Raw genomic sequence first — 20232 nt, 5'->3', positions numbered from 1 at the left:
GGAGACGTAACAAAATTGGTGAATCTAGTGTGCACTCTTTCTAAACAAGTATATCAGCATTTATGTTAGGATAAAAGAGAACCTTGAAGTCCCTGGTAACACTGACTAAAGGCTGAAAGTGGGACCAAGGTTGGCTCAGATGTAGGTGTCTGTGTTAGAGTCATCCATGTTGAGTCAGATAAATCCCACTGCCATCTCCTGTGTTCCTCATCAGGTCTCTGACAATTCTGCTGTTAGCCCTTATTGAAGCCAAGTAAAGTCTCTGTCTCTTTTTGCAGTTATATATTGATTGATTTTTACAGAAAGGATAGTCAATCTTACATACTCAGTTGTGGAGGAAATTTGTGTTTGAAGATCATGCATGGATCTCCAAGTAGATCTGAGTAGATACCTTTACCTCTTCTGTTGATCACTGATAAGCTTAGGCACCTTCTGTCCTATTTCTGAAACCTCCTGCCCAAGGTGCCTAGCATTGCACAGGGAGATTCTGTATCTCATTTTGCAAGCTGCAAAGGAGGAATTGGCAAGTGAAAGGTGAAAGCCTGAATCCTACCTGTCCTAGATAATGTCCTGCCCATCTGTGTGCTGGTGGCACAGTCCACCTGCAATTCAGGGTCTGCAGTAGGTTAGGTACTTGTCTCCTTCCTCAAAAAGAAAAACCTAATAAAAGGAGATCCTCCTTAAATAGCTCAGTAAAGAGAAAAGAAACTTATATTTAGATCTGTTTGTACCTCTTTTTGAGGATGGACCTGAGGACAAAGCAGAAGAGTGCTCTCATACAAGGCTGCTGGGCAGGCTGAAGGGATGCAAGGAGTCTGCTCCCAGGGAAGCTGTTCCACTTCATTTAATTTAGTAACTGTTTTATTGGAGATTTGAAACTGACTTCCCAGCAGGCTCACAGTAACTCCATTCTCTCTCTGTGGTCAGTTAATTGTCCCAGTACTGCTCCAGATGTACAGAAAGTGGGACAGCTACCATTAAAGGGAGATTCTCACCTGAGGATGCCTGCAGCCTCAAACTTAGTGCTTGTCCAGAAGAGCCACAGCTCAAACTGCAAATTGGACTGAGTAGAGGATGTGGACATGGCACTTCTGCAGGGAGTGCCTGGGCTGCTGAACAGGGTGAGATCTGTGCCAGCCAGTTCATCTTTTAGTTCCAAATGCCTTTTGATAGAGATGCAGGTCTCCTGGGGATTGTGGGGATGTGCTTCTGCATCTGAAAAAGAGGGCTGAGTGCCTGGTGCAAGAAGAACACTGCAGTTTAGAAGTCAGAGCTGAGGCAGGTAGGGAAGATGCCTACAGCAGTGATATTTATAGATTATTTAGATTAAAAAAATATATATTTTGCTATATTCAAGCAGGGTTTTTTTCCCTTCTCCTCTGCTAATCCAGAGTGGAATATGAGCAAAAAAAAAAGACAAATCAATGCTGTACACACTGCACACTTCTAAGTATTTGTTTTAAGATGTGAGTGAGGTCAAGCTGGAACACGCATTGCAATTTCTGTATTTACCGCAACAAATTTGATGCCCCTTCTGGCTTTTTTCTGTGGTTTTTCAGCCCCTGCTTCACCTCCACAGGAACACTGTGCATACAAAAGAGGCCATTATGAATGTTCCCTTAGGATATTTTTTGTGTGTGTGTGTGTGTGCTCAGCTTTTAAATGACAATCTGTATTATTTATGCCAGTGTTTAAAATACCTTTCTGATTGCCCAGCTAAAGTATTCTGAACCTACTTCAGCTACATTTTACTGTGCACAGCTCCCACCAACCATCAGTTTTTATTTCAAGTAATTTTTCATTAAATAACACACATCACAGCCAGAATCCTGTGTTGCTGGTACATGGGGTTTTTTGCAGTATTCCAGCTGTATTCTTCCTCCCCATGATAAACAGTGTTGCCAGTATTCATTTTCATCCTGGAATACACAAATTGCATTCCCTTAATCTCCTTCCAGAAACAGTGACCTGTAATCCTGTTATCATTATTGTTGACCTTTTTTGGAATTCCTCCAGGTTATTAATGCCTTTTTAATGAGAATCCTGGGATTTAAACTGCCTTCTGAGCAGTGTTTACTCGAGAATTGATAGATTGCTTCCTCTTCTATTTTTCCTTTGCAGGGGCTATTTCTGTTTTGTCTGACATCTTACCACGTTCAAAGTGGAGCTATGCAAATAACTGGTTTGGAGGTTTGCTGCCAAATCAAAACACTAAAGAAAAACCTTTGTTTCAGAGTGAACAAAGGCAATGTTCAACCTAAAATATTTAAAATATTTGGAGATTTTTTTTGTTATGGTTTTTACCCCCTTTAAAAATAAAAGGAACGAATTTATTGGTTTGCAAAGTTAAAGCATTGTTTCAAACAGAAAGTAGAGAATTCTGATTTTCTATGTCCTGTCCATTTATGATTTTACTTTAAATCATGAATAGTTCTTTGAACTTTGTTTTTTTGGTGACCAGATTACTACTTAAAATGTTGTGTTGCCTTCCAACTAAATACTTTTGCAGCAGTATTGAGTGGTGTGACTGTTTAGTGGATCACAAGTGGATATGTCAATATTTTCCTTATGTTTTTATATATAGGCATGGAAAGCTAAAGGAATATTATTCTAGTCATGCAAATCTCACTTGATTTCATTGTGGTTACTGCCTCAACATCTAATGTCTTAGCAGGTAGTGGTGCCATTTTGAATACTAAGCCTATTCAAAGCAGTCGCATTTTACTTGCTTTTATCTGCCTAGATATCTAAATCCTGGTGAAGCTGTGTTTTAGATACCTTCACTCTGGTTTAGTTCTCAGCTTGGAAGATACTATTCTGAAATCAAGAAGAGCCTTGGAGAAGGGGGAAAATACGTGTCCAATATGTGTTCCAATACATAAAGCAAAAAATGAAAACATTAAATAAATCCCAGCAGGTTGACCAACTTTGACCAAGACTCTGGATGCAGGGCTGAGTAGATTGTCCTGATGGAGGTGGGAGCGGTGGGAAATTCAGTCTTGTTTGGATGACTCCATGTAGCAGGGAATAATGAAGGCAGGCAGATATCCAAATTTGGGTGGATCTATGGAGGAGCTGGGGAGGGGCATGATAAGCTGAGAGGATGGATGCAGTGCATGTTCCTAGTAGTGTGACAGGGAGATGTTGTGCAGCCTCAAAGCTTAATCCCAGTTCAAAGCTTAATCTGGCCCTGCAAATCCCAGGTGGATCCTTTCTTTCCCCAGTAAATCAAACACCAGAAAAGAGCTTTCCTTGGGAAGCTTTTGTATGGAACCTGACGTATTTGGTGCAGTGTGAAACACCCACCCCGATCTTTAGGCAGGAGCCAGACACCAAACCGCTGAGAGCTTTTATAGCTGACCTGTTTCTTGGCATGCCCAGAAACAAGAGTTTTACACAGCTGAAAAGCTTTGCTGGTTGAGACTGATGCAAGATATGTCCCAAGTGATGCAGCAGACGTGTCAGACGTGTCATCCTTGTATAACTCCAGCCTCCAGCCACTGCAAGGTGGACATTGCTTCCCCAAGGAGCTTGAAATACATGGCCTTTAATGTGACATAATAAACCAGGGAACCTACTTTTTATATACCATTACATAAATTATATTTAAAGGAAATGAAAAGTCTGCAGGGTTTGTTTCATATTTTATTAGTTTTATGAGCCTTGTCCTGCTTTGAGTGCTGAGGCACTTCATTATAGGTCTCTGTTCCTCCCTTCTGAAATTCTGTAATAGGAAGCTGTTAGATTGTGAAATCTGGGCAGGCTGTGACTGTTGCTAGAGCTGGCAGAATACACTGTGACCAAGGACTACAAGGATTAATAAGCTGAAAAAGCACAGGTTTCTTGTCTGTCACTTGTGCTTCTTAATGATAAGAGTGCTACTGAGGAAATAAAGCAGCAAATGACAGCAGTCATAACACAAAGTGGATTGTCCTTGGACCTGCCTTGGCTTTATTACTGTAAAAAATACAGCTAAAGCAATCAATCAATATACTAAGTGGAGTTTCACTGTGTTTTTCAATAGATGTCACTTGAGCTGAATTATTTTTCTTGTCTTCAATGTGCACATTACATTAAATACTTGATTACCTTATGACAAATTTTGCTTTTCATCCTGGAACTGCAGGGTTGTTTGGTTAGTTACCTCCCTGATACATTTCTCCTTCCAGTGTTTTGGGGTGGGGGGTTTTTGTTGGTTTTTTTCCTCCTTGCCTGTTGAAAACATGTCAAATTGATATAAAATGTTTTATGTACATTATAATGGAAGCCATATGTCTTATGTCAAGGGTGACTGTGCAAAAGCTTTCAGCTGAATCAGGTTTAACATGTGATTTCATGAATTTGCTTACATACTGTGAGCACGTGCCTATGCAGTGCTGCAGCCAGCCTCTCTCCTTGTGCATGGGAAGCAGATCTAGATGTGTTGAAGGGGCCTCTGAAAGCCCTTTGTTGAAATTCTGTCACCAACATGATGAGAGGGCTGGGACATTTTCCTGGTTTGTGATGGAGTTCACTCCCTTTCTGTGTACTACTGAGTCATCCCTGCCAAAGATGACATTTTTCAGCTCCTAAAAATACTTTTGACCAGCCTATCCATTTCCTTTCAAATACCATTACCATATACACAAAAAAAGTCCTGAGGTGATACTACATGCTTATCAAAGATACTTTTCCGTAGCTGGATTTGCACATACATCTTATAAAACCATCAAATTCATGTTTCTCATCAGATATACAACTATCTGTACTTTTCTAACCTCCACTCTCAGTGTTTCTATTGAGGCTGTTTTCTATTGAGTAGCATCCTTCCATCTCTGATCCAAAGTGCTTCTTTGCTTGAACAGGAAGATAAGTTCCCCAGATGGTTCCTTTCTGAACATATGTTCCCCATGACAAAGGTCATGTCAGGCTGAGAAGATAAAATTTATGAGAGCCATTTTAAAGGTGTTGTTAGCTCAAACTGCATGTAGAAGCACACAAAAAAATAATTAGGTGAGGTTGATGTTTTGTCCTTAAAGTATATAAAGCATCAAAACACCAAAAGCAACTTACAGTGCTCTTTGTCTGTTCCAACATCTGCTTGTGGCTGGTCTACAAATTCATTAATTAAAACCAATTAAGAAAAACACAAACCCAGATCAGAGTGATGTGCAGAATATACATGATGGCTCTCAACTTGATTGATTGTGGTTTCACAGCATACACAAGTCATATTCTGTATTCATTTTGAGATCCACAGTGCTTACAATTTGCATTAATGTAGTTCAGATTGCTACCAAAACTGCGATATTTAGATGAGATCAGAAAGCTGCTTAATGGGATACATTTTAATGATTTGGTAACGACCCTTCCTCTAAAGTAAGAGGAGTAAGCAAACAAGATGAATAAAAATCAAGGTAAATAATCAGTTTAGATCACAAAACCATCAGTCTGAATTGATCATTTGTACCATCAAGTGTAGATCCAAACAACAGGGAAGCAGGATCTGCAGTGCAGTTTTTTTCCCAAAGTTTGGTATTGAACTGGAATTTTCTTCACCCAGCAGGTTTGAAAGATTTATGGAGAGTCACACTGAAAATTTTCCTTTGCATCCTCTCTGACTGCATCTTTGCCAGCTGCCCAAGCTACCAGCTGTTACTGCACGGTGTGCAGTCAGCTGAGATGTTATTAACAGATCTGTCTGATGAGTGAGCATGGGCAAGCAGCTGGGTGGGTGTCAACTCAAGAGTGGGAAGTGATGGCTTCACTGGCCAGCAGTGAGTAGGGGAGGCAATGCCTGTTGATACTCTCAGGATTGACATTGCCAGGCATTGCAGTGCCCAGATTCTTGTCATCATCCTGGGAGTGCTTGCAAAATAAGAGTGGAATCTTGAAATACAAGATCCATAGCAGAGAGCATGCCAGGCAGGGACACACCTTCACCAGTCCACAGAAGATGCCAGGGAAGTGTCCATCTCCCAGACCTAGTCACTTACTTCTCAGTGTGCCCATGTGTGTTCCTCAGATTCACTCTGAACCTCCTTTCTGTACCCTTACCATCTCCATGAGTGGAGGCACCCTTTGCATTTCATTCCTTTGAAATATGGCCAATGCTAGAGTTACTACCCAGTTTTGTATTCCAGCTGAACAGTTAGAGCTTGGGGAAAAGATCAGAGTTCAGTGCTTTCCTTAGACCAAAGTTCAAATCCACTCTTCTCATAGGAGTTCCTGAACCACTGCAACCTACTAGTCATCCTTAGTTTCCTCCACTGACCTTAGACCTCATGGTAGTGGAGGATGTAAGACATGGGCAGAGGTAGAGCATAACAGCTTATGAAAGACAGGAACTACAGATGTAGTGGTAGGTTAAAGGTTTGAAGATAAATGAAACCAAATCTCTTGAAAACACTGGTCCTTTGAATAGTGGGCATTACAGCTTCATTCTCTTTACTTTGCCAGCTGTTTCTAATGGCTTTGTTGAAGTTTATTACACAGCTAGGCCCAGTCTCCTCTCCTGGGATCTCTAAACAAAGTTATCTACAGAGATAGCAAACTACTGACTGCTTAGTTGCTACACTAGAGTGGTGAACATATATGCATATTTTGGTCTCTTTGCTGTATAACAGGATGTTTTTGAAGATAAGGATACTCAGCAAATTTAAGTGCTTTACATATTCAGGACAAGCTGTCTCTGTCAGCACTGTTTTATTTACAGCCCTGTATCACTAGGTGACTATATGCAAAACCTAGCATTGAGATATATATAGATAGATATATATAAAGAGGTCATGTTTATGAAGTCAGAAAATAGGTAAGCTCAGTGGTTTATATACCTTAGCAGCTATGAAACAGTGGTGAACTTGCTAATAGGAAAGACTTAACCAACAAGACTAAATTTTGCTAAGCCCATATGCATCCTGAGTTCTGGAAATCCAGTTCTGCTGCTCAGCTGTCAGTGGTCCTGTCACAGATATTACTTGAACTTTTTCCATTTTTTTCTGTATTTTAATCTTACTATTTTGGATAACAAAATGTACACAAGAAAGTTTGAGCTTTATTCTCATAGAGGTAAAAGGATCAAATGCTGAAGCGCAGGCAAAATTTTAATATCAAGGCCAGAAGACCAAACAAGGTAGCCAACCGTCTGTTATGGCTAGAAATAGCAGAGTGGGATGCCATGCTCCAGGCATGCATGTGTGGTTGTTGTGTGACTCTATGTAAGAGAGAGGGACCTTGACAGGCTGGACAGATGGGTGGAGTCCAACAGGATAGCACTTATCAAGTCCAAGTGCCAGGTTCTGCACTTTGGCCACAACAACCCCATACAGTGCTACAGGCTGGGTTTGGAGTGGCTGGAGAGCAGCCAGGCAGAAAGGGACCTGAGGGTACTGGTTGACAGTAGGCTGAACATGAGCCAGCAGTGTGCCCAGGTGGCCAAGAAGGCCAATGGCATCCAGGCCTGTATCAGAAATAGTGTGGCCAGCAGGAGCAGGGAAGTCATTCTGCCCTATACTCAGTACTGGTTAGACCACACCTTGAGTACTGTGACCAGTTCTGGGCTCCTCAGTTTAAGAAGGATATTGAGATACTTGAATGTGTCCAGAGAAGGGCAACAAGGCTGAGAGGTCTGGAGCACAAGCCCTATGAAGAGAGGCTGGGAGAGCTGGGGTTGTTTAGCCTGGAGAAGAGGAGGCTCAGGGGAGACCTTATTGCTCTCTACAACTACCTGAAAGGAAGTTATAGTCAGATGGGGGTTGGTCTCTTCTCCCAGGTAACCAGCAACAGAACACAGTCTCAAGTGTGCCAGGGGAAGTTTAGGCCGGAGGTGAGGAGGAAATTCTTCACAGAAAGAGTAATTGGCCATTGGAATGTGCTGCCCAAGGGAGGTGGTGGAGTCACTGTCCCTGGAGGTGTTCAAAAAAAGATTGGATGTGGCACTTGGAGCCATGGTTTAGTTGCCATGAGGTGTTAGGTATTAGGTAATAGGTTGGACTTGATGATCTCTGAGGTCTTTTCCAGCCTGGTTGATTCTGTGAGATGCGTATACTGTCTTTCTGTACACACATACAGATGTGACGTGGTGTTTCTGTACTTGCATACTGTCCCAGTAAGCCAAACATACCTGTAAAGCTGTGAATGCAGTGTGTGATGTGGTCACTGCACTATGTCATTATCCTTGCACTGTGACTGAGACAATGCAAAGAGCAGAGTTAAAGATGGAGTTTTCCTGCACCCAAAATGTAGGCACAATGTCTGCACTGCATGAGTGGAATAAACATGCACCAGAGCTAGCTGGTTGTGTTCCTGCCCTTGCCCAGGCAGCTCTTTTTAGCTTTCCTCAGTCCCACCCTGAAATTTGTAATTTCATCACTTGCAGGATGTGAAACCTGCCCTGGAGTAATTAGTAGGAAGTTCTCCAGTTGTTTCCCATGCTGTGGCAGGACAGCATTAGCCCCCTGAGCAATGTCCCCAGCCCATGGCCCAGAGGAGCATGAGGCTTCTGCCACACCTTCATGGCTCTCTGCCTGGGTTGTGCCTGCCCATGCTATCTGCACTCCATGCAGTGACAGGGTTGCAGGCTGCCTTCTCCTCCCCTCCATGACAGATGGAGCTGGGTGACTGGTGTGGTCCTGTCAGGGCAGCAAGGTGTTCCAAAGGCAGCCCAAAGCAGGATGCTGTCTGCGTCACACTCTTAGCTTGGTGATATGGCCCATCAAACAGCAAAGTGGAGGGGCAGTACTAGGCATTACACAATTCCACTCCCGCTTCTCAGAGAGCTGTTCCAGGGAAAGAGCAATGCAGGAAAATGTTACAGTACTTTATTGGCCATCCTTGTGTTGTTCTTCCCACTGCACAGAGCAGTGCATAGTTTTCCTCCTGTGGCGTGGGTGTGCTGTGCTCAGAGCCTGCTGTGAGGCAAGGGGAAGCCAGAACAACAGCCTCCTAGTGTCAAATGCCACTCATACAGCACAAACTTTTCCATCAGAGCATATACCCAAGTTGGCTCATCTGCCAGAAGGCTGTTGGTACTGTGGCACTGAGTGGCTGGAGCATGGAAGAATATGTATGAATTGATTTCAGATGAGATATTGCTGAATCCAGCAGCCCAACACATCTTTCGCAGGTAGGTGAGATAGGGTGGGTAAGATAGTCCCCTTAACAGGAGAGTCACATTAGAGCCAAACAAATGTTATGGCCACCTAGGACAAAATATGGTTTTGAGAAGCTTCAACCTCTTTCAAGGTTAACATTGGATCAGCAGTCTGTTCTGGGGCTTACCTGTGTGAACTTTTGCAATCACATTGTCACAGTGACAAAAATAGTCAACAGGTGTCCTGAGGGAGCTGTCAGCCTGTAGAAAGGCGTTAGGAGAGATGAGAGGCTGTGTTCACCTCCTGCCCACGTTGATGCTGTGCAAGGAGTCTTGTCTCTTTGTTAAGACATTTGTAAGACAGAATTCACACTTACTCAGGAGAATATGTTGCAGACAATATTAAATGGAGAGATGTTCTTTTACTTAGAGATGTCTACCAAATAGGAGAAAATATTTTGCAAATTTGCCTAGTAACATCGCTGTCAAGCTCTGCTGCATTCAGAGTCGGCTTTAACGTCACTAACACACTTGGAAACAATACTAGCAGTGACCCCTTTAATTTATGAAATGTTCTTGACGATCCTATAAATAGCCCCACGCCTAATTTTAAGCATAAGTAGTCTCCTGTGCCCACTGTTAAGCTTATGTGCAGCTATTATCAGAATTGGGGCCAGACAGGTTAATTCATGCTTTGCAGCCACAGCTCCTGGTCTCTGGCACAGTTCAGTCTTTCAGAAAACTCAGCCTTAGAGGTGGTTGCCTTTTCAGGCTCCGCTGACTCTTATCGGCAGGGCTCGGCAGCCCTTCCCTGTGCAGTGCCGCAAGCCAGGCGGGTCAGGGAGAGGTGATTATTAAGCCTTGCTTCCTTGACATGCTTTCGATAGCAAGATCTGATTATGATGTGGTCTACTTAAGCAGAGATAAGCCTTGGCTAGGGCTCCTGTTCTCTGTCACAGCCAGGACTTGGCTTGGAAAGCTGTTGGCATCTTGTAAGGGCAGGAATGCTTTGGGGGCCCAGACGGCAGAGGTATGGTATGTGTGTGACATGTTTTCCTGTTTGGGTCTTGTTTGGGAAAGATTGGGGTGTAGTGGGGTACCAAGACAGTATTTGGAATGTACTTTAGTTTTGAAGATGGGAATGTTTTGTTTATCAGGAAAGCACTGTTGCAGCTTTGGATGTTGTATCCCACGATCATTTTGCTTCCCCAAGGAGAAGGTCACTGACATCTGCATCTGTAGACTTGATGTGAATATTTTGTGAAACAAAGCAGCTTTGCTGCTCCCCCTCTCAAACTCACATGCAGTTCTGATCTGGTTACAGCTGTGATGACTTGGATCTGATCATCAGGAGTGTTGTTCTGGGCATGGAGTTGGTGAGAGATGATAAAACTGGGTTCCAAGGAGGATATTCTTTTGAAGAGCTAAGCTTTGCATTTGAGCACTCTGAAATGGGGCTGAGGAGTATTCTGGACTGGGCTAAATCAGAGGCACAGAGAAAGAGGAGCTGGTCTCAGACCTGGTGAGGTTGGGAAAGTATTGGGTTAAATCTGAACACCTCTGATCCTAAGACCAGTTGGTATGAGTTGCCAGATGTTAATGAAGATGGTTGGATCTCATCCTCTTCAAGGCAGTGAGGACAGCTCCATTAAGGCCTTTTCCCAGTCCTGAGTATTCAGGACTTCAAGACATGCCCATAACCATCAGCTCTGCAAGTGATTTAAGAGAGATAGTGCACTTGGAGGTTTATCTGCTGTGATGAGGATGATGGTATATGCAGCTGCATCTTCCCCTCATGGGAAAGATAGCAGAAATGGATTTGTGGCTAGTCTGCAGCAACTGGCCTTGAGTGTTTATGCAGGGGACAGCACCCGGTAATTCTGGAGTGAGAGACGTTTCTCCTGCCTGGCTGCTTAAAGGATGTTGGAAAGTTATTTCTGTCCCCTCAGACGCAGTTACCACCCACTATTGTGATGCTGCAGCATGAGACCTGGATGTGGCCTGGGATGTTTGCCATCTGAGTGACAGACTAAAAAAAAATCCTAACTTGGGGGGAGAGATTCCAGATGATAAGACTTTGTTTGTACATCTACCTTAGCAAAGTACTGACCTTAGGAAAATGTGAGAAGTTTTCCTTGCATATGCCAGAGCCTGGGGAGGAAAAAAGGCTGTGATCCATAGAAAGTCAGTAGTCTGATAGATGGCTTGGCACCTGAGAAGCACTTGAGAGCCACACGTGATTATTGGATTATTTAAGGCTATTAGAACTGCCTTACTATGCTTCTGTGACACATGAAAACCTGCTATGTGTGTACCTATATATGTGTGTGTATTCTCTGTTAGCCTTCACATATTAATGCATAGATACATGTATGTGTACATCATCTCAGAAACCGAAACAGAAGCTGCTTTCCTCCCAGCAAGAAGTATTTTCATATGGTTTTAATGCAAGATGAGATCTCCAGTTACAAGTGTGTGCTTCTAATCATTGTGCTCCTGAAGGAGCCATGTGAGCAGCCTCATTCAAGTGTTGATGGCAGTGAGAAAGCAAACAGGTTATCATAACAAATGTTCCTAGCTGAGCCTTAAAATGGCTTCTGTAGCATGAGGGTTTTGTGTCTGAATGTTTTTTTTCTGCTGCTGCTGCTGAAGTGCCAGTTCTGAAGAAATGCTGCAAATCTGGATGGACTCCAGTGCTTGTCCTCAGGGAAAGTCATGCAACTTTGGAAAGTCATGCAACTTCTGACATTCACATGGGATGGACAAAGGAAGGATGCTTGTGATTCATTGTTATTTTGAAAACAGTCTTTGAGTTATAAATTCCATCGTGCTTTCACTCCTCCCTTTTCTTTTCCAGGGAGTGAAGCCGATTTTAGCTCCTCAAGCAGCACGGGCAGTATTTCAGCGCCTGAAGTCCACATGTCAGCTGCTGGAAGCAAAAGATCATCTTTTTCTCGCAAGTAAGCGAAGCAGTTTCTCCTGAATATTTCAAGTGTTGCTAGTGCAAAGACAGACTGCTGTGGAAGGTCTTGCAGTTAATACATGCAATGGCAGTGTTGTGAGCTTTAAAACAACTTGGGTAACACTGTGCTCTTGGGCAGCACTTACACTAATGAGAACTGTGGCTTGAAAGAAATGCTGTATTCGGAGCACGAAAGTTGTCAGCGTGCCAGATCAGCCAACTGGTATTGTTTTGTTGTTTAATCCTGACAAGTATGAGAGACACAATCAGGTAAGGCAGAAGAGGCATTGGCAGGAGTAGAGGAGAAGTGTGTTAAACTGGGTGTATGTTAGTTAACAGCAGTGTTGCTAAGCAGTTAACTTTAACCTTTTAGTCTTACCACTTTGTCTTCTTCCAGTAATAAATCATCAACTCAGTGTGTTCCTTTCCAGAACATGACCTTACTTTTTGTAGGAAGAAGTAGATCATACTGGCTTTGATGCTTTCTTCTTAAACACCCTTGCCCAACCTTTATATTGCTAAAACTGTATGCAAATTAAAATGATTTTAAAAAATAATAAAATAACAAGCTATCATAGTCATCTGTCTAAATGAACTTCCCAGGAAAGATTTCTGTAGGATTTTTCCTTGTATGAAGCGCAAATCCAGACAGCTTGTGAATATGGGGGCGTTGAGAGGGAGCAGCGCTTGTTGTGCTCTGCCCACGCAGTCCCTGCTGGTTGCATTTTTTTGAAGTAGGTGGAAAGAGTTCCAGTTCACAGGACTGGTTTCCTTCCCTCTGTGGAAGAGCTGGCAGGGAGGCTGGGACTAGCAGCAAGATACACGTATGCTTGAGTCACGCAGACTCCAAGGTCTCAGTGCGCCTCAGTGTAGAGAAACTGGCAGAATGCTGTTTAATGAGCAGCTTCCTATCTGTATCGTGAGACTCTTAGAAAAATAAACATTACTTAAGCTCTTAAGATAAAATCTACCAAGTGAAGTTACTGGCTGTGGGAAAAACAGTACTAAGTATAATATGAAGCCCTAAAATCGCCTTACTTTCACTAATATTATGTGTCATTTCATACTGTGCATTTAAATATCACTACAAATTAGAGCACACTGACCTGCTCAACTGGACAGAAGTCTTCTGTAAGAAGGCTCCTTCGAATGCTTTGCTGTGTTCTGCACAGTCCATGTAAGTTCTCCCTCACACCAGGGTAGATTCTCTGCTGTACAGAGTGGAATGAGATGTCTTCTTTGCAATATGTTATTTTTCAACTGTTTGGCTTAACTGAATATGAAATACTTCAATGTTGTCACAAACCACAGCCCCGCACTTTGTTGTAAAATAATGATAAAATCACCCAGACCGCAGCAATGTGGTGAAGGTTTGCAGCAGCCACTCAACCATCTGTTCCTTATAAACTGTTCCATTTCCAGGGGAGGGAGGAAACCAAGTCAGACAATTTTAAGAAGATATTTTGCTTCCTAATTCTGTGGTATTTAAATTTTTGCGTTCAAGCCTTGTCTTTTGCTGGCCGGATTTTCCTTTTTTTCTGTATTTTTCTGAAACCTGTGCTTTCATTACAGTGTTCTTGCATGGGAGGGTGAAGGTAGCAGCACGGTAGTGCAGGAAAGGCAAACCAAGTGGGCAAGCAAAGAACACACCCCGAGTAGCTGTCCTCAGGGCACCTCAGCCCTTTGGCAGCTCTCGAGCAGTGTGCATACCAATTGCTTTCAAACATTCACAGTTGACAGTCAGATTATTTTACAAAGAGTGGGAAAAGAAAGATAGATGTGTATGAGGGAAACAAGAAGGAAGGAAGGAAGAAAATGCCATGCTTTTGTCTGTTTTAATACTATTTCAGCCTGAGGTCAGTGGGGTTCAGACTATATCTAAGTGAATGAATAGCTGACAATGACAGCTGAAGTGTCCAGCATGCCAAAGGCAGAAAAGAACAGTGGCAAAACAAAATCTGTTTTCACTGCATGCTGCAATCCCTCAGGCTGCTTGCTGAGGAGCGTCAAAGCAGTCTTACAGCAAACCTCCAGGGCTGGCCACCTCTCCACAGACCTGGCCAAGGAATGCTGAAACATATTTATTCTGGCGCCAGTCCAGGCTTCAATTCCCTCATTGCTTAATGGAGTTGGAGGTTGAGGGAACATGGATGATCACTGGGAACCCCACTACCTGCAAAGAAATGTGAAAATGGCCAAGGATGCCCTGAGTCATGTAATGCAAACTAAGAGCCCCATGGGAGCATGTGGTGGCTGATGACTTCAGGACATTCTTCCTTACCACTCACAGTTATCCATGTTTAGACAACTTTGTATGTAAAATAAGACACATAATTAGCTGCCCAATGAGGATAATGCAACATGCTCTAACCATTTTGGTTTCCCTCTAGTCGTGGCCCTTATGGTCGGAATAATGGATCCTTATCCTACAAGTCTGGAGCCAGCCCACCTGCTAACCGTGAAAAGGATCCTTTGTCAACACTGTGCAAAAACCAGCTGAGTCCTGCTAACATCCATCAGAGTTACAGGGCTTCTTCAGCCAGCAGCAGCAACTCAGGCTCATACAAAGGAAGTGACAGCAGCCCAGTGATGAGGCAAGTTTTTATTTCATCATCCTGGTGTTCAGCACTCTGAATTACCTTCTCTGCACTGTAATGTGGGATCAGCTGTCTGGGTTGCTGAGAAAGTCACCTTGCTCCTCAGCATAGGTTTGACTCCTCATATTGGTGGCTTAACAGTCAATAGGGTGCTGTAAAATTCAAGGTTTCTTTTAGTCAAAGCCCCTTATAGTTGGTTTTCACTCCAAGGCAGGCTCCTTCATGTGGTTTCATGCCACCAGTTCTCATGAGGATTTACTGTAAGGGTCCTTTCACTTTGGAGAGCATTAGGTGGTGTAGTGTAGCAAACATTATACACTGAGGTGAAAGACCACTGTGATCAGCCTTAGGCACCTCTCTGTGCAGTCCCTGTACAGGAAAGAAAAGAGATACCTGTCAGAGTACAAACCACATATTGCAGAGAAGAAATTACCACCACACTGCTGCCATTTCCTGCCCCTGTCTCCTGCACTGTCTCAGGCAGCTCAACAGGCAAGTATGTCAGATACACACCTAAAGCTAGATAGGACAGATGTAGGTTTCAGCTTCATAAATCATGTGTGAACACAGTCTCTATGCTACCTCACCTGGCTGTGTCTACAGCTGGGTGTCTTTGCCAATGGTCCAGCTGAATGTTTTTTGGGTACACCACCCATTTCAGGTTAGGAGATATCTAGGTATTCCACAGTTAATGTCTCATTTGATGTAGTGGCACTGAAACTAAGCATAGCAAATAGCAAATCTGCACTATAGCCACAAATCATCCATTTCTGACAGAGGGAATCACTTAAGTGGACCCTGAGGAGCCCCAAATGAGTCAAACATAGACTCAGTTTTGTATCATTCAATGGGATGCTTTTCTTTTCGCCAGGTCTGAAGAAGTACAGGAGTGATGTTATGTGATGGTTTGTGCTCTTCTATTGTTTTTTCTTTTCAGGCGATCAGGGAGATACAATTCTTGTGATAATCACAGCATTAAGCCACAAAATCCAGAGCAGTACTTGACTCCTCTGCAGCAGAAAGAAGTTACAGTACGGCATTTGAAAACAAAGCTGAAGGAATCTGAGAGCAAACTTAAAGAAAGGTACACGTTACTTCAGAAATCAAAGTTAGAAAGATCAATTCAGGAACATTTAGGGGTGGGAATCCTCAACATTTTTACTTATTTCTTGACTGCAGAGATTGTTCATTAAGAAACTGTTTTCAGGCATTTCAGGTTTCACAGCATGCTCAGTATGTACCACTCAGTAGTTATGAATATGGATTTCCCAGCAGAATATTTTGAAAGGCTAATTTTTTACCAGTCTCATTTAGCATTGAGACCTATTTTTATATGAAACAGTTTCTACCTGCCAGTGTGTTTTACCTTGGTCTCCTGTTCTACCTCAGTTAGTGAATTATGACTACAAGGGTTGTCCTTCTCTTCTGCTGACAGAAGAGCTGTTACACAAACCAGTGTGCCCACTTGTGGTTTTGTCACTTAGATACTGAATTTTTCACAATAGCCCTTTTCATGGTTGCTGTGCATAGAAAGGACAATGTGCATTACACAGCAACAGATGTTGTCTCTTTTGCTAAAAATGCAGTCTGAGAACTGGGTCTCCAGCACACATAACCAAAGCAGGCAAAAAGAGGTCTTTAAATAGAGTCCCAAGGCAGAGTTTCAGAGACCTACCTCATGGTCCAGCTTGGAGAGCTTGACCTCTGCATCTGCAAGAGCTAAATCTCTTGCAGGGGACCCTCTCCCCACTTGCTTGCAAGTCAAGACAGCAGCCTCTGACTCCACACTGGGCAAAGCAAGCTGGGTGCCTGCATCCCCAAGCTGTCCTGCTGCCCAAGGCCAGTTCTGGCTCTGTCCCTTCATGATGAGCTGTTGGGAGGCACATCTGTTGACCTCATTTCATCCAGGTCAAGGCAGTAGGTGATATGTTAACCCCTCTGTTGGCTGGACTGGACCTGGAGGTCACCACTTGTGCCTCAAAATGTCTGAGATCACAGCAGAGCCCATAAGGATGCTGGCTGTGTGGCAAAGTCAGTGATTCCAGTTAGCAGTCAGCCAGCATGCCTTGGCAACTGGTTTACACCTCTGTCAGCTGTCTCAGAAGTGGCAGGTAATGGTGCATGGAAGAATTTGCTTCCTTCTGTGGTGCACATTTCTGCAGCATAGTCATCCCTGTGTGGTGGAGCCTTACATTGACTCTCTAGCTGACCAATCAGCTAAAGTGTTAACAGCATTTTTATTTTGCTACAGGGAAACAGAAATAGAAGAGCTCAAAGCTCAGCTGGGGCGGATGAGGGAAGACTGGATTGAAGAAGAGTGTAATCGTGTGGAGGCAGAGCTGGCCTTAAAGGAAGCAAGAAGTGAAATTAAACAACTCAAACAGGTTATTGAAACCATGAAAAACAGCTTGGCTGAGAAAGACAAAAAAATTCAGAAATACTTCACAGACATAAATATTCAAAACAAGAAACTGGAATCTTTGCTGCAGAGCATGGAGATAGCTCAGAACAGCTCTGCGAGGGATGAGCAGTGCCTGGAGTACACATGGGGCTCAGATGGGAAGCCGTCAGTGTTGTGTGCCATGGTGCCAGACAGCCTTATCACAGAGGACCAGGCTTTGGAAGAGGTGGCAGATAGTGGGCTGCTTCTTACTGAGGATACAACTAATGGGACTGATCCATTTGGAGAGAGTTTGACCAACACAACTTCTGACTGGAGTGATCCAGCTCCCTCCAGTTCTTCTGTGAAGAGGGAGCTGCTTGAAAATGTTTTGGATGAAAAAATAACATCTTCCTGGGTGGAAGAGAAATATAGCTACATGACAGTGGAGCAGGCTGTCCAGACTGACGTGGTGCCATATAGCCTAGATGTGGAGCAGCTCATTCAAAACATCTTCAGAGCTCAAGATACCAGTCCTCTAAGCCCACCCTCTTCACTGAAGGAACTGGGTGAATTTTCTATTGGAAGCTTCAGTGATTCTGGTGTCGTAGTGGACTTAACCCCAAGTGATCCAAACTCTGCCATCCTTTTGTCTCCTATGGAGTCTCCTTGCAGGAAGGTAGAGCATGGATCTCATAAGAACCGTTTCATGAAAGAACTTGATTTTACAGAGCCACATGATGATGAAACCTTTGGCTACATCAGTACTTCCTCTCAGATAGGAATAAAGAGGAGATACTGGAGCAGCAGTCTCCTCAGAGATGTCCTGGCTGTAGCAGCCCCTGTTGTACCAACTATCATGTGGGCTTTCAGTACTCAGAGAGGAGGAACAGATCCCATTTACAATATCGGAGCGTTGCTTCGTGGTTGCTGCCTTGTGGCCCTGCACTCCTTACGCCGTACACCCTTCGATATCAAAGCCTGAAGTCCACTTTGTCCCTGGAAACCAACTGGCTGAGGCAGAAAGAAAGAGGGTTGAGATAGACGGTAAAAAGTTATTGTATATTCTGGCAGAGTCCATCATTTTGCTTTTGACTCTTTTGATTTGCACTATAAATCGGTTTGAAAACATGTTCCTTGTTTGGAAATAAAAAAGTCGAAACCTGTAGTTCCACAAGATGTTTTTAACAGTACTGCTGCCTACAGAAGTTGGCCTCCTGCACCCAGGCACCTCGGCCCTCCCCTGCACTGGTGCCTCTGTGTTGCCAACACAGCTGCACAGAGGACATGAGGAGTGAATTACAGCTAGCACTCTTGGTTTTTTGCCAAGTTTAAGGGCAGTCTCTTTCCCTAGCTGGTTCACTGAGGGAATGGGCAAGTGCTTTGCACTGGCTCAAGAGTAACATGAGATACACAGGGGAGCAAATGGCCTCAGGGAAAGGTGGGGGAATTTCTTTAGGCAGCACGAACTTCACACATTTTTGAAACTACAGCATCAAGTGAGGTGGAGTCTTGTTCCCACTAAGCGTATCACACACGTGCTCCAGAAAGCATGCTAGCGCTTTCCGTTCGTTGTCCAAGGTGTCGATTCAACTTAGAGGTGAAACTCATCTTCCCCAGGCGGCTTCCAGCACATCGTTTGTGCCTGTCTCGTGTAGTGCTCTTCTCAGTCGTACAATTGCTTGAGCATTTCACTGGTTTTACACATATAGGGGGGACTGTAACCAAAAATGTACCTTGTTGGGAGTCTTGAAACTTGTTGCAAAGATCAGTATAGGTGTGGATACACTTTGAATCTCAATGTTGTTTTAAAGTCTTAATGTATTGGAACCCAATAGTCTTTCGAGCCCTTGGAAATACTATGTATAAATGTATTGTATTTTAACTTATTGTTTATTTAATTGCTTTATTGTAAATTACCTTTATAATCACAAGTTCAGTAAAGCATGTTAGAAATGTCAAATGTGTGAGTGTTTCATTGCAGCTAAGCTATAAAAAATGCCCTGTCTCAGCTGAGCTCTTGGGCACAGGTTGAGTGGGAGGAGGCATCAGATGAGGGCAAAAGAAACCATCAGGACCTGGAGAACATAGTCAGAAAGCCTAAGCAGATCTGCAAGCATAAGCACTCAGCTGCAGAAAAAGGCTCCAGTTGGTCTGCAGACACACATGCCACCCACTCTGCAGCACTTACCCTGCATTAACAAATGCCAGTGACCTCATATTCAACCCACTGCAGACTTCTGAAAGCTTGAAACTTATTTCTGTGTTCCCAGAAAACTACCAGTCTTCCTGGCATTTAACAGAGGTCCAGAGGGTCTTGGACAGACCTGGACAAGAGTCATGCAGTCTCAGTGTGCACAATGAGATGCAATTTGGTTCTTTAATCTGGAGAAAAGGAGTCTGAAGGGAAACCTCACTCACAACTACCTGAAAGGAGGGTGGAGCCAGGTGGGGATCAGTCTCTTCTCTCAAGCAACAAGTGAAAAAAGACAAAATGGCCTCAAGTTGTATCAGAGGAGGTTTAGATTGGATATTAGAAAATTTTGCACTGAAAGGGTTTCCAAACACTGGAACAGGCTCCCCAGGGCGGTTGTTGATTCACTACCCCTGACGTTCTTGAAAACGTTAAGTGCAAAGCTGTGGTGCAAAGGACATGGTTTAGCACTAACCTGGCAGAGAGAGAATGGTTGGACTTGATGATCTGAAACAATTCTAAGATTAAATCAGCACATAACAGAGGAAATGGGAGCAATTCCTAGAGCAGCTCTACTAAGATATGGACAGCAAGATGGAGGGAAGAACAGCAAAGCAGCACACAGCTAAGCAATACAGGAAGGCTAACATGCAAGGTGAGGCACCTACGAGGTTTTAAAATGACTCAAGGCTCCAAAATACAAATGTGCTTTCATGATGTATTCGGGGGCTTTACTTCTAACTTTTGATTAAGTAGCCCATGTTTTGTTCCTTTTAATAAATAGTATTTATTTGCATCTATTTGACATTGCCAGAGAAATAACAATGGTAAGCACTATTTGCTTTTAGAGATGTAGCTTCCAGGTTTTACCTGAAATAGGCAATAGAGACCAGGTTTCCCTACCTTGCGTCACCAACAGTGAAAGAAATGCAACTTGTACCTCCTCACTTCATTGGTGCAGTTAAAAGGACACAGATGGTTAGCAAAGCTTAGTCACAGATTTCTCCTTACCTCCTCTCCCCCATCAGA

At 43.4% G+C, this 20232-nt stretch overlaps 1 protein-coding gene across 3 annotated transcripts in view; it reads left to right on the top strand.

Moving 5' to 3' along the window:
* The window catches only part of SYBU (syntabulin), a 39244-nt gene extending 20278 nt beyond the window's left edge, over window positions 1-18966 (top strand). For 2 of the 3 annotated variants that reach the window (XM_009905782.2, XM_054167140.1), the window contains exons 4-7: window positions 11928-12030; window positions 14423-14626; window positions 15567-15713; window positions 16881-18966. In XM_009905782.2, coding sequence (XP_009904084.1) covers window positions 11928-12030; window positions 14423-14626; window positions 15567-15713; window positions 16881-17994 — 1568 coding nt within the window. In that variant the 3' untranslated portion in view covers window positions 17995-18966. Of the gene's footprint in view, window positions 1-9614; window positions 10101-11927; window positions 12031-14422; window positions 14627-15566; window positions 15714-16880 lie in introns of those variants that run through there. The other variant, XM_054167141.1, reaches the window with a different exon arrangement.
* The last annotated feature ends 1266 nt before the right edge of the window (window positions 18967-20232 follow it).

The sequence above is a fragment of the Dryobates pubescens genome, chromosome 14 (assembly GCF_014839835.1).
Source record: "Dryobates pubescens isolate bDryPub1 chromosome 14, bDryPub1.pri, whole genome shotgun sequence".
Lineage (NCBI taxonomy): Eukaryota > Metazoa > Chordata > Aves > Piciformes > Picidae > Dryobates > Dryobates pubescens.
This window is presented reverse-complemented; position numbering and strand designations above follow the sequence as displayed.